This window comes from Sorex araneus, chromosome 1, assembly GCF_027595985.1.
Source record: "Sorex araneus isolate mSorAra2 chromosome 1, mSorAra2.pri, whole genome shotgun sequence".
Classification (NCBI taxonomy): domain Eukaryota; kingdom Metazoa; phylum Chordata; class Mammalia; order Eulipotyphla; family Soricidae; genus Sorex; species Sorex araneus.
In genome coordinates this window covers 396,042,779-396,056,623 of record NC_073302.1, presented here as the reverse complement: position 1 = coordinate 396,056,623, position 13,845 = coordinate 396,042,779, and the positions used below count along the sequence as shown (strand labels likewise).

The 13,845-nt window shown below is 32.6% G+C and overlaps 1 protein-coding gene across 1 annotated transcript in view; it reads right to left on the bottom strand.

Annotated features, from left to right (window-relative positions):
* Positions 1–13,845, bottom strand: part of SEMA3A (semaphorin 3A) — a 233,688-nt gene that overhangs the window by 18,080 nt on the left and 201,763 nt on the right. The window contains exons 14-15 of the mRNA XM_004602145.2: positions 8,286–8,443; positions 2,928–2,995 (exon numbers count right to left, since the gene is read on the bottom strand). Of these exons, the coding sequence (XP_004602202.1) occupies positions 2,928–2,995; positions 8,286–8,443 (226 nt within the window). The remainder of the gene's footprint in view (positions 1–2,927; positions 2,996–8,285; positions 8,444–13,845) is intronic.

Here is a 13,845-nt window from a genome sequence, read left to right as displayed (position 1 = left end):
GAGAGCATGCGGGATCGATGTGAGTAGAATTGGAACTTTCAATGTTTCACTTAAACCAATTCCATTAGTGCTGCCTCCACATGATCGGAGCAGAGTGCTGAGTGAGTGTTAAAGGTTTCATCGAGAGTGGAATTCCTTCCACCTTAATTCTAAGCTATTTCATATATCGTCTTTCTGTATTAAAATCTCAGGATGTGTAAAATATAGAGTGCTATAGACTATGTTTACCCGTACAGCTGGAAATTATCATTCTGAAGTGTTCAAGTTGGCTTTGAGTTTTAGCAGCTTTTTTTTTTTTGGTGAAAACGTCTCATATCTTTGTATGTTTCCATATGAAGATATATATTTTATTCTATGTGAGAAGTGACATTAGAAAGACAACACACACAATTTAGCAGGCTGGAATCTTGCCCATTTATTTTCAAATATTGACATCACCTATTCCAAGATAATTCACTGATTTCTAAGGTAAGACTCATTCCAGGCATATGGGAATAACTGATTTTGTTTCCAAGCATTTAAAATTTACTGTAACCTATGATGGCTATTTCTTATGTTTGCTTGGTCACTTAATAAAACAAGTAGTTGAGGAATAAACAATTTTTTTAAAAGAATGTTTTATGGTTGCTGATTTGTAGCATGTTATAACTCCTCCCATATATCCCTATTATCTCAGAAATTTGCACACACACACACACACACATGAAAACACATGAACACACACACACACACAAACATTAGAGTGAGTCTTTTTCTCCCCATAGACTCTATTGCATTTGAAGAGTGAGTCTTTTTCTCTTCATAGAACCTATTGAATTTGAAGAAATAATGAAGATTTATTTAATTTTCCTTAATGAATACTATATTTCCATTTTGAGCAGTTTTCCTATGCTCATTTCATCAAAACACATCTTTAAAATATGAAATAGGCTCTAAAATTATTTTATTCAATAGCTAAGGTTTATTTCTCCTCAGTATCATTTAAAGATAGGCCTCTGGTTAGCTTTTTTTTGTATATGTGTAAATGGATAATTCAAGAATTTAGAATCATTTTGAATTTTGATTGTGTCTATAAAGGAAATCAATTCTAAATAAATGAATGTATCAGTAATATTATATATTAATAAGACATATAAATTATAAATATTTAAACATATCAGTTTAACGTATACAATGGTATGTGGAATAATTAGTCAATTGCTTGATCATGTTTCTTAGGAGATATCCTGTGTCTGAGTATTATGGTGTTTATAACAAAAGTACAAAAGTTAATGACTAAGATCATTTTCACAATAAACAATATGCTATTTAATATAAACCTCTACTGAAAAATATAAACACTATGTTGTAGTTTGAAATATTTAGATTATCAAGCAAGTATATTTTATACAGTTAATCTGCTGTAGACTTTAAATAGTGATCAAATATCTGGGTTCATATTATTAGGGATTTAAAGTCTTATTTGAAATGGGCATCTTTATATTACAATATTTCTTTTTTATTTAAATTATTTTCATTATCTTCTTATAAAAGTAAATACATTTCTCAACATAATTAATATTAATTAATGCCAGGGGCTGGAGCAATAGCGCAGTGGTTAGGGTGTTTGCCTTGCATGAGGCCGACCTGGGTTCGATTCCCAGCAGCCCATATGGTCCCCTGAGCACCACAAGGGGCAATTCCTGAGTGCAGAGCCAGGAGTAACCCCTGGGCATGACCAGGTGTGACCCAAAAAGCAAAAAAATAAAAAAATAAATAAATAAAAATAAATAAAATTTCAAAAAATAATGTAAATAAAGCACTACATTGTACAAAGACAAACACATATAGTGTTAGCCTCAAAATAGTGACTTTTCTTTTTCTTTAAACAATGAAAGTAGTAGCAGATAGAAAAATGTATGTGACAAATATTAGCAAGCAGCCTACACCCAAAATATAAGCTCGGATTGTGATAACTCTTTCTTGATATTATCATACCACATAGGACCCTGTGAACATTTTTAAATCAGATACTAACAATTAGATTATCCAACATGGGGAATTTAGCTTTTATAGAGGTAACTTCATTTTGTAATGAGCTGGAATGCTATTTGTTTACTGTACTTCCTTTCTAAAATTCTCAAATATTAATACCCTGTACACAGTATTGGTAGATTAAAATTAATTTAAAAATTACATTTTCTTTTTTAGGATAAATATAAAAGACACCACAAAATTAATAGGACAAGTGTTATCTATATATGTTAAATGCTTTCATCCTTCACAATTCAAATAATTTTGTTAGAAGTGGTGTTATGAATAAGATTGACCAGCAGGGGGAAGCATAACATCATTATTGTTTTTGTAAATGATTAAAAGGGAAGTGCAACGTGCTACAATTTCACCAACTGAAATAAAGATTTTTTTGATATTTCAGCATGAAATTAGCAACTTGATATTTAATAATTCTTAAGATCTTCTAGGAAACATAGAACAAAAGAATTTCCTACTCAAATCACTTTGCGACATCTAGATTATCTTTTATTTCATTTGAATGCCCATTAAATTGATTTACAAGACTTAATTTAAAACTATACTCTTTTTTCAACATATTTAAATAATATTTTATTGCCTATTATTTGTTTTCCACTAGATGTGAAATCATGAAACTAAACCTGTCTCTTTTTTTTTCACTCATACAAAAATCAGTTTAAAACCTTTAAGACTCTGAAATCTTGAATTTTCTACTTCATGCAATGATGCAAAGTACTTTGGCTCTTTGTGTTCTTTTAAATTTCCCTGACCTTACATTTTCTTTCTCTTTAGTTTCATTTCTTTAATTATTTTTAGAGATATCTGTTCTATCTGCAGGTATGTGAATTGTAATTGGTTATGCCTTTATCCTGTTGTGGTGTAGCTGTTTGAAAGGTAAAAGTACTGTAACTTACCATGGTGTTGTAAGTCTGAACAGTGAGTCAGTGGGTCACCATTTCTTATATCTTGTCTTCTTGTACGTCTAAAACAAGTATATTTAAAAGGTATTATTGTATGTTTTGTCCTCTTGGGCATTTCTCATAAGAATAAAATAAATTCAAGGAAAGGCTCCATGAGTTTATAAGAGGGAATGAAATACATTGACCAGAGGATTTTCTAAAAGCTACTATGTCTACAAAGAAATATTTAGGTGATAAAAATGGCAAATACTATACAAATGTACAAAATGATTTGAAAATATTTTGAATTATTGAAAATAAAAATTCATGACTTCTAATGCTGAGTGTTGGTTAAGAATAATCTAAGATGTAAAAGCTAAAATGTTTTAATAATTTCAATTCTGGAGAAAACACATAGCATAGCATCCAGTTATTTTATTAACAGCAAATTAATCATTATCCCTGTTTCTATAAAGAAGCAGTGCTAAATATTAAAATCACACAAATGTGCTTTTTCTACTAATAGTTACAATTTTAGAAGACTTTCATCAAATTTAAAGATATTATGATTACGCATTATGTTTTAAGTTGCTTTTTAAGTGTCTAACTTGGCTGGTATATTAACCTTTCCTTAGATAAAACATTTGCTTATGATAACATAGCATATGACGGCTTATGAAGTGAGTATAGGAGAAACACAAAAGTAAATATCAGGGAGCAAGGCATCTTTTTGCTAGAAAGGGATTAGAGAAAAGACATGCTTTCCAATTACTGTATCACTGTCATCCCATTGTTCATCGCGTTACTCGAGCTGGAGCCAGTAACGTCTCCATTCATCCCAGCTCTGAGATTTTAACAGCCTCTTCTTACTCATCTTTCCCAATGATCGGAGGCTCTTTCAGGGTCGGGGAATGAGGCCTGTTATTGTTACTGGTTTTGGCATATCGAATACGCCACGGGGAGCTTGCCAGGCTCTGCCATGGGGAAGGGATACTCTCCATAGCTTGCCGAGAGTAGCTCGTCATGGCTAATAGATGTCAGCAACAGGGGCAGGAGGCAGGTGGGAGCTTCACATACAGGAGGTTGGGGTCTGAGGCCCATCAGAACATGGTGTGGACAATATGATAAAATTACTGAAAAAATTATACTATAATTTTTTTGATCATTCCATTAGCCACTTAAGCAGTATGAAATAAATTATTATGGGTCTGATACAGGGGCAGGCTTCAGGGGTGGTTAAAAAACTGGAGACAATGGTGGAGGGAAGGTGACAGAGGTGGAGGTACTGGTGTTGGAATATTGAAAGCGTGGAACAAATTATCGTGAACAACTTTGCAAACCATGGTGTTTAATTTAAGTGTGTGTGTGAATTATATATGCTTTGAAACACAGGCTTTGAGAAATAACATCTTTGTTTTGGTAATCAAAGCCCAAACAAAGAAAATTAAAGAAAATGTGTATAGTAGAGTACTTTTTCAAATATGCCTGGTGGGGTTACTATTTCATTTAATTCTATCTTACAGAACAGTAGTACTTCACTGATACACTCTTACAGAAATGTTTCTGTTTCCTAAGCATAGGTAAAATAATAGCAATGAAAACCAAACATATTCACAGTTATTTTGTGAAAAGCAAAACAAATTTAAGAGAGAGAAGGCCCTAAAATTTTCTACTACAATTGGTGTCAAAGAGCAGTACAAGTATCAAGACTTAGAATTACTCTTCAAACAAAATAAAACAAATCAGCATTTTTAAAAATTATATAGACAAACAGTAAGGTATATCTAGGTCTCCACAGGTATGGTAAGTTAACAAAAAGTGTCACTAGGAGACAACGTCAGTCTCAGTAACAAGACATTTTAAAAACTCTTTTGTTCTTTGATAGTTATGCTTTACAATATATATTTGATAGTTATCAAAATATCAAAATATATCAAAATATATTTGATAGTTGTGCTTTTTCAATAAAACCAAATATACTTATAAAATCAAAATAAAGTTCTTCTACACACTACTACTTAGATCATGTTAGTTCTAGCTCATTTTGGGGTCCATTCTCTCTAAACTTTGCAACTGAGTGAGAAAGAAGTGCTTGGTTTTAGCCTTTGTAAAAAACAGTGTCATTTGAGAAAGTTAAAAATTGGTTAAGTGGGCAGACTAGAAGATTGGAGACACCTGTCCAACAGTATTCTGCATCTATTTTAATGGTATTGTATTGATGCAAAATAAGTTACCCTTTCTGAAAAGCGCTCTAACAAAGTCCATTAAGAACTGCAAATATGGAATTTGTTATTGTATTCATAAATTTAGGACTCTAAAGTATTTATAGATTTCTATTTGTAGAATTGGTGAGACTATCAAACAGATGTTGCACATTTCAAAATTGAGCCAATAAGGAAACTTGTGAAATATGAACCACAAGAATTTGGGATGGCTTCTTTCTTTCTTTCCATCTTTCTTTCTTTCCATCTTTCTTTCTTTCTCTCCTCTTTCTTCTCTTTCTTCTCTCTTTTTCTCGCTCTTTCTCTCTCCCTCTTTCTTTCTTTCTTTCTTTCTTTCTTTCTTTCTTTCTTTCTTTCTTTCTTTCTTTCTTTCTTTCTTTCTTTCTTTCTTTCTTTCTTCCTTCCTTCCTTCCTTTCTTTTTCTTTCTTTCTTTGTTTCTTTCTTTCTCTTTCTTTCTTTCTTTCTTTCTATCTTTCTTCCTTCCTTCCTTCCTTCCTTCCTTCCTTCCTTCCTTCCTTCCTTTCTTCCTTCCTTCCTTTCTTTCCTTTGTAATTAACGTTTTAAAAAATGCCAACACAAGGAATATATAAGTTGTAAGCATTCTAAAGAGCCATTTAAAAACACATGAAATTGGAATAAGTAAAATATGTGAGATACAACAAAAATGTGTAAATTATAATTTATTCAGTCTTGTCTGTGTGTATATAACAAACACATTTCAAATGGCATGCAGTTTTAAAAGTTATTATTGATGCAATTATTGTCATATTTTCCACTTATTAAGGAAACTTTAAACATTCTAATTAATTTTTTCCCAAATGAGTCAACATTCCTTTTACACAAAAGGAAAAATTATACTCAGTTTTTAGTTCTAAAATAAATTCCACATTTTTGAGTAACTAAAGAAGCTTGGTGCAAAATGATTTTAAGTACTATAAATTATATTATTAAATAATTTAATTTTATTTATGGAAATATTGAATATTATTATCTATTAAACTATCCATGGTCTTTATAATCAGCAACACACTGATACCATACTATTTAGTTTTAAATTTAAATTTTCAATAAAACTGGTATATAAAAGCTATTTAAAAATGCCATCTAAATTATTAATATTAAGGTTTGTAAAAATTGTGATCTATGTTTAGTGGGATTATTAATAAGAGGTTATGTTTAACCCAAGTAGACGAATTATGTGAGATTTTTAAGCTGCAGATCATACTATAGGCGATGTTATCTGAAGCATGTAATAAAAGGATCTCAAGTATACATTAGGGTTCTTGTTTCTAATACTTTCTCAAACATTTAAAATAACCCAAATGTTATAAAACATGCCTCCATATATTATAAAACAATAAAAATACAGTCACAGTGTTATTAAACACCTTACTACTAATAAAACACACAACACAAATCTAATAGTTCTAAAAATGTAGCAATTTGATTGTAACAGTTTCTATTTTATATTTTAATAGTCTTTATACATTTTCTGTCAATCTTTAGTCTTACATTATATTAGAAAATACTACAATTGCTCTTATCTCCATTGCTCATTTCTTAAATACTAGTAGATATGTACAAGGAAACGTGTTCAAAATAAATCAGAGAGAATATAATGAGATGATGAATATTTTATATGAAGAATTTTTTCATGTAAAAGCCAAATGTGTGTAGAATATATGGTATGTGTGCATATAACCATAATTTTAAAAAATTAACATGAAAAAATTGGGGGATGTCAAAGGTTGAATCTAGAGCCTTAAAAATACAAGTACTCTACCACTGGGCTACACTACTACCCAGAATCACTAGAATAAAATACAATTTTACATGACAAAATGTCTGTATTAATGAAGTCAATCTTCTATACCACAACCAAGACTTATGTTTCAGCAAAAACATACCATTTTTGATAAAATTTTATGCACATCTGAGCAATTACCATTCAAGCTTGTCCAAAAGTAATTTGACAAATTAAAGTTATACTTTGGTCTGTGTATAACACACGTATTTTTCTAGATAAATAGGCATTTAATTAGTTCATTTAATATTTTAAATTTAAACAGTGCAAGTGGAAAATTACTCTAATGATAACAAAGTGACATTTGTAGCTTTGAGTGAAATAAAAAATATTCTCTGTCAAATAAAAATACATGACTATGTATATATATTGCTGATCAACATTCATATATATATTGCATACTAAAATGTGCAAATATCCAGTAATAAGTAACTTGTGGGAATGCAAAGTACAGAATAGTGAATGTAGTTTATAAAACTCAGTTGCTTATTTGCAGATTTTAAAGTTGCTAAGAAAGAAACTTTTGCTAAATTTCTCATGACCAAAATAAGCAAATTTTGTTGCTATATTGTGGCAGATGTTGAACTGTGTTGATCATTTTGCAAAGTATACAAATTAAAATTGTTATATGTACAACTGAAAATAATACAGAACATGTATAAATTAGAACTTAAGAATATTTGAAATTTGCACCTTGACAGAAAACCTGGGTGCCAGATATTGATATTTTTGAAAACTTTTTAAAAATCCTTTTGAATTCGTATAATCTGTTTTCAGCATACTCACTAATGCTCTACACATAGATGCATTCTTTCTCTAAGAATGCTTATCTATCCAATGATGTAAATTGCTTTATTAAAATTAAAACCAGAAGATAGTGCTACTATAGAAAGAAACTAGGACATTGGAGCGAAAGAAATCTTTGCCCTAAGGCCCAAGGGCTGATGTTATTTATATTTTTCTCACAATTTATCAAAATCATGTGTTCTCTTGCCTAATCTTCTATTAAACACTTTATTGTCCTTGACTCTGTGCTCAGGAATCACTCCTGGTGATGCTTAGGGGAACATATGGGATGCCAAAAACCAAACCTGGGTCAGTAACATGCAAGGTTGTAGCTACACGTTATCCACTGGTCCTAAACACCAGTGGATACTAACTAAAACACTGTTTTAGCCAATATAAGAAAAAAAAAAAGACAAATGAACAAACAAAAATCCCAACTATTAACCAATTTTTGTTTATCAGAAAAATGTGAGGTAATTACATGAAGAAAGTATTCCGAAACATGGAACTGGACAGAATTAATGACAAACATTAATATTTGCTTCTAAGATTTCTCTTACCTCTTTGCAGTAGGAAAGTAGCGGGAACATGAAGACCCATCCCAGGCACAGTAAGGATCTCTGGCAAGGCAGCACTCTGCACAGGCTTTCCCATACACATCACATCGATGTAAAGGGAGCTGGGCCACTCCCGCAGAGGAACCGATATATAGTTGTTGCTGTGAAAAAAACAATCACTATTGTGACAAAAACTATATTCATGTTAAAATCGTTGTTCTGCAAAGAAGTTTACTTATAAAGACCTCACAAACACAATTTTATACTCGTGGGTTTCAAAAAATGTCTTTATTGATGGTTCATCAATGACCTCATAGATAATGTGACCATTTAAAATACAGAAGATTGCCGGAGTGATAGTACAGCGGGTAGGGCAGTTGCCTTGCACGCGGCCGACCTGGGTTCGATCCCTAGCATCCCATATGGTCCCCCAAGCACTGCCAGGACTCATTCCTGAGTGCACAGCCAGGAGTAACCCCTGAGCATCTCTGGGTGTGACCCAAAAAGCAAAAAAAAAAAAAAAACCAAAAAAACCCCCACAAAATACAGAAAATAATGAAAAGATAGTACAATTGGTAGGGCCCTTGACTTGCATGCAGCCAATCCCAGCACCCCATATGGTGCCCTGAACCCTCCAGGAGTGATAGCTGAGTTCCAAGCCAGAAGTAAGCCCTGAGCACATCAGGTGTGGCCCCCAAACCAAAAATACAATGAAGTGAAACACAGGAAGATGTTTGGTTGAAACGAGTATATTTCATGGTTACAAAACCAAAGGAAGATCAAGAAATGCATTTGTCACTGAACAATGTAACATTCAAGCATAGCATTAGTACTTTTAAAATCATTTCTACTTTTATAATCTTCATTAAGCAGGTTATCTACATTGACATATTCTCCTGGTGGTGTTGATGCAGGGATCATCTGCTTCTGTCTCTTGGGCACTCTATAAAATTGTTCATTATGGAATTTGCCCTTCTGTTAGAAGAGAATGGGCAACACACATGGTACTCACATCTGTGAAATGGTTTGGTTCAATACCAATAAATCTCTTTCCTTTGCATTGACTCCAGGTTATTTCAACAATAGTTTGATGATAATTTTAAAAAAGACTACTCAATTATAATTTATTTGATGACTACAGAGAAGACTCACATCCACCCCAACTGATTCATTAAACTAGAACAAAAACCTCATGTGTGGTGGGAATATTCTGCACTGAGATACCATGCAAGTAAAACCTGACTCTTTCTCTATATGACCTCTATGATGAAAAAAATTATATAGTTTTTTCTAAGACTTAACTTCCCATGGAATTTGTGGGGGTGGGGAACCTTGACCACACCAGAATGTGCTCAGGAATTATTTCTGGCTCTGTGCTAAGGAGTAAGCCCTGACAGTGCTAGGGATCTGTATGTGGTTTCACAGAGAGAAACAGATTGGCTTTATGCAAGGCAAAGTTCCTTCCTTTTGTGCTATCTTGTTGGACCCATAAGATGTAACTCTCTTATCCAAAAAATAAACCTGAGATTGTATCTTTAAATACACATCAATATGAAACATTCTACAATGCCTTTAGCCTTGATGAATTTGGAGTTACCAAATGAGGCAGAATATTAGAAGACACGCCCTCCGCCCAGATAAGATCCGAAGTTGCCGTGTGTGAAACGGACCCTCTGCTCCTTAAGACTATGATCTGAGAGGTCTTCTAACTCATTTTGGCACCCAGAGCGGCTTCTTACAGAAATGCATCTAGACTGTGAGCTGTGCTACAACTCTGTGTCACCCAGGGAGGGATTTTCCCTCTCCACCCTGTTTTTCTGTGCAGAAAATGGCAGCGGTGGCAACATCCACGTGGCGAGAGTCATCTCCGAAGACTCCCAACCCAGAGATATGAGTTTTGCAGTGACATTGCTGGTAGGCGATCATGGGAGGTGGGGCGTTACCAGCACGCCCTCTGCCTAGATAAGATCTGGAGCTGCTGCACTGGAAACGGATCCTCTGCTCCTAAAGGCTATGATCCGAGAGGTCTTCTAACCCATTTTGGCATCCAGAGTGGCTACTTACAGAAATGCATCTAGACTGTGAACTGAGCTAAAATATTAGAAATCAAAAAGCTCAGAGTCTTCATTCTCAGCAATGAAAAGAAATTATTAAATGATGCCTTTTCAGCAGGCCTGATTGTTGAAGGAAAATTCCAGACTGTAATAGTGAGTTCTCTATTGAAATATTCAATGTATTCAAAGAATAGAGAGAATAAAGTGAAGATTATTAGCTACTTAGGTGGGGAGTGGGTGAGGGAGGTATATTGGAGTTCTTGGTGGTGGAACATGTGTACTGGTGAAGGGATGGGAGTTTAAACACAATATGACTGAGACTTAAACCTGAAAGCTTTGTATTTTTTTCATGGTGATTCAATAAAATAAAATTTTAAAAAAAGAATATTAGAAGAAACATTTAAAACTTTCTAATAGCCACATATTCAGGATTTGAACAATAAATAAAAAATACTTTGAAAAAATTGAGTCAATGTTGCATAAAATCACTAATCTATGCAAACACAAATGGAATAAAAATAAAATTATTTTTTAATTTATCCAGCTTACTGCAGTTCATATTATACCTGTCTTTACTTGCAATAAGTGATTGCATAATTGTAGTTAATCTTAAATAAAAGTTGTGTAAATATTGAATCATGTAATCGCATACATGGATAAATCTTAAAATTTTATTTTCTCAATTATATAATAAAAGAATAAATTACATTAAAATAGTTTTGGAATCATGTTACTCTTTTAAATATTATAAATGGTATAAGAGTCAACACTTGAAAATTAAATTTTATTTCCCAAAGACTTTAAAAAAATGGATTACATTTAGATTCACTGTCACTGTCATCCCGTTGCTCATTGATTTGTTCGAGCGGGCACCAGTAATGTCTCTCATTGAGAGACTTACTTTTACTGTTTTTGGCATATCCAATATGCATGGGTAGCTTGCCAGGCTCTGCCGAGAGGGCTCAATACTCTTGGTAGCTTCCCAGGCTCTCCGAGAGGGGCGGAGGAATCGAACTCAGGTCGGCCTCGTGAAAGGCGAACGCCCAACCGCTGTGCTATCACTCCAGCACTACATTTAGATTAAATTAGTAAAATGAATAAAGATAAAAGTATCAGTATGAATTTTAAAACATTAAGTTTATCAAAAGCAGCTATACAAAAAATTATTTTGTGCTTAAAACTAAGGAGAAGTAAAGTAATAAAAGCCACGTCATTCTGAAATCAGTTACTCTGATAACTATTGCAAATTTTTTATCAAATAGAGAATATTTATAGAATATAGTATCCTGATCTAGAATATAGAAATATTACTATATATCGAAGTTTTAGTACATTTGTCTTTTATTAAATGATGAAACCTGGGAGGAAAAGTAAAAGGTATTGGTAACATTTTTGTTGAGAGAAAATTAGATTGATAAACTTGTATTGCTAATATTCATAGCAATAGAATTTATCTGAAAATAATAAATAAAAATATAAGCAGCTTTGATTGCTTTCCAACTACAGCTAGACTCATAGATGGAAAGTCATATTAAAGTGATTAAAATTAAACAATTGCATAATACTTTAAAAATTAAATTAGTAAAATGAGATAGAAATATCCAGAAACATGATCAATTCTGATAAATAAGGATACATTCAACCACACATTGTATTAAGAATTTAAAATCTGTGGCTGGAGAGATAGCACATTGGGTAGGGTGTTTGCCTTGCACATGGCTGGCCCGGGTTCGATTCCCAGCATCCCATATGGTCCCCTGAGCATGGTCAGGAGTAATTCCTGAATGCATGAGCCAGGAGTAACCCCTGTGCATTGACAGGTGTGGCCCAAAAATAAAAAAAAAAATAAAAAGAATTTAAAATCTACCAATCAAGTTGGTTATACCCAATTTTAAAAAATAATAATACTAAAACAACTGTTTGGTTATTGACTTAAATACTATGAGCAAAATTAATATTTCTGATATTTAAGAATATGCCATTTGAATAGAAAGGAATTTTTGTTGTATAAAAAGCAATATATAAACCTTCAATATAGAAAAGACGGAAATAGATTGTGAAAACAGAAAGCCAAAAATTTGTCGATTGAATTTATTTCCATCAAAACCAAAAGTGTAATGAGATACTAAAATGGGAAGCAAGACAAAAATCTAGCTTTCATCTTATAAACTGTGTAGTACTATTAATGATTTGCAAAACTAATTATGCTATCCTCATGAAATATAGGAGAGACATGCAAGCACCATTGAGCATAATCCAGTCAATAGCAAGCAACCTGATGTGCTTTTTCTGCCCAATTTAACATCACTGCAGGCTTTCTCACTTTCCTCCTTAACAAGTTTCGGGTCATAAACAGGAGATGAGCCCATTTATCCAGAAAATTAGTTGCCATACTACTGGTGCCTCTTGAAACTACTGCCTCCATTTAAAAATCTCCATGAACATAAGTGAAAGTGAGCCACTAAAATCAGTAGTTCAGTAATGGAGATGAATGCTAGGACCATTTTTTATTATTGTGGCATTTTAAATTGATATAGTTTTGCTGTTTGGTGTAAGATGTGTTTAGGAGGAAATTCTTAAGACAGCTTTATAATTTTTCTAACAGAAATAAGTATTTTTAAATATTTCTTTGAGTATTTAAAAAAAAGAAGTATTTTTAAATACTTTAAATGAGATATGATGTGATTAAGATGTCAATGAAGCCCAGCAAAGAATAAGTAAATACTTTGAAAAATCATTACTGAAAAGAATATCCCAGTCTCACTTCTATCCTGGAAATCCCCGGATTTCACTGCCAGCATTTGACAATTTTTAGATTACCAGAACAGGTGAACACATATTTCTGAGGTATAAGATAACAGTATCAGGTCATTAATATCTGAACTCTGAATAGTTCCAAAATATCTTGGAGAATATCAATCTAGTTTGACAGCTATGTGTGGAAAAGTTATATACTGTTTTCATTGGCCCTATATTTTAGTGCTAGTATAAAGATACTGTATGGTCAGAAAAAAACACATAGTTAGAAATAAATTAGTAAAATAATCCTTATATTTAACTTTTTACTATAATAAGCGGTTTTTCCTCCATTTTTACTTCTTTCACTAGTTTACTTAATTAATTTCAACTCAATATCCAAGCTGCTTTGTTTGTTGGTTGGTTTTGCAGTTACATTAAAATACTTGACAGCAAGGCTAGGAAGTACTTTTGGGATAAAAGATAATTCTTAGAAGTTAAAACAATACTTGTATACATGTACCAGTAGCATTTAGAAGCTTTTGTGTTTCTTAAGTTTTGCCAAAGCATACATTCATTGTGAATGGAAGGGCTATTAACATGATGATCTTAACCTCTAAATGTATGGAGTTCAATGATATTATTTGGCAGGACAATTTTAGTTTTCCTTTTACATTAAGCCAAACTAAATATTTTCTCTAGCATGCAGTACTACTAAAAAATAAACTTAATGGCCAGAGCAATAGTACAGTGGCTAGGGAGCTTGCCCTGGG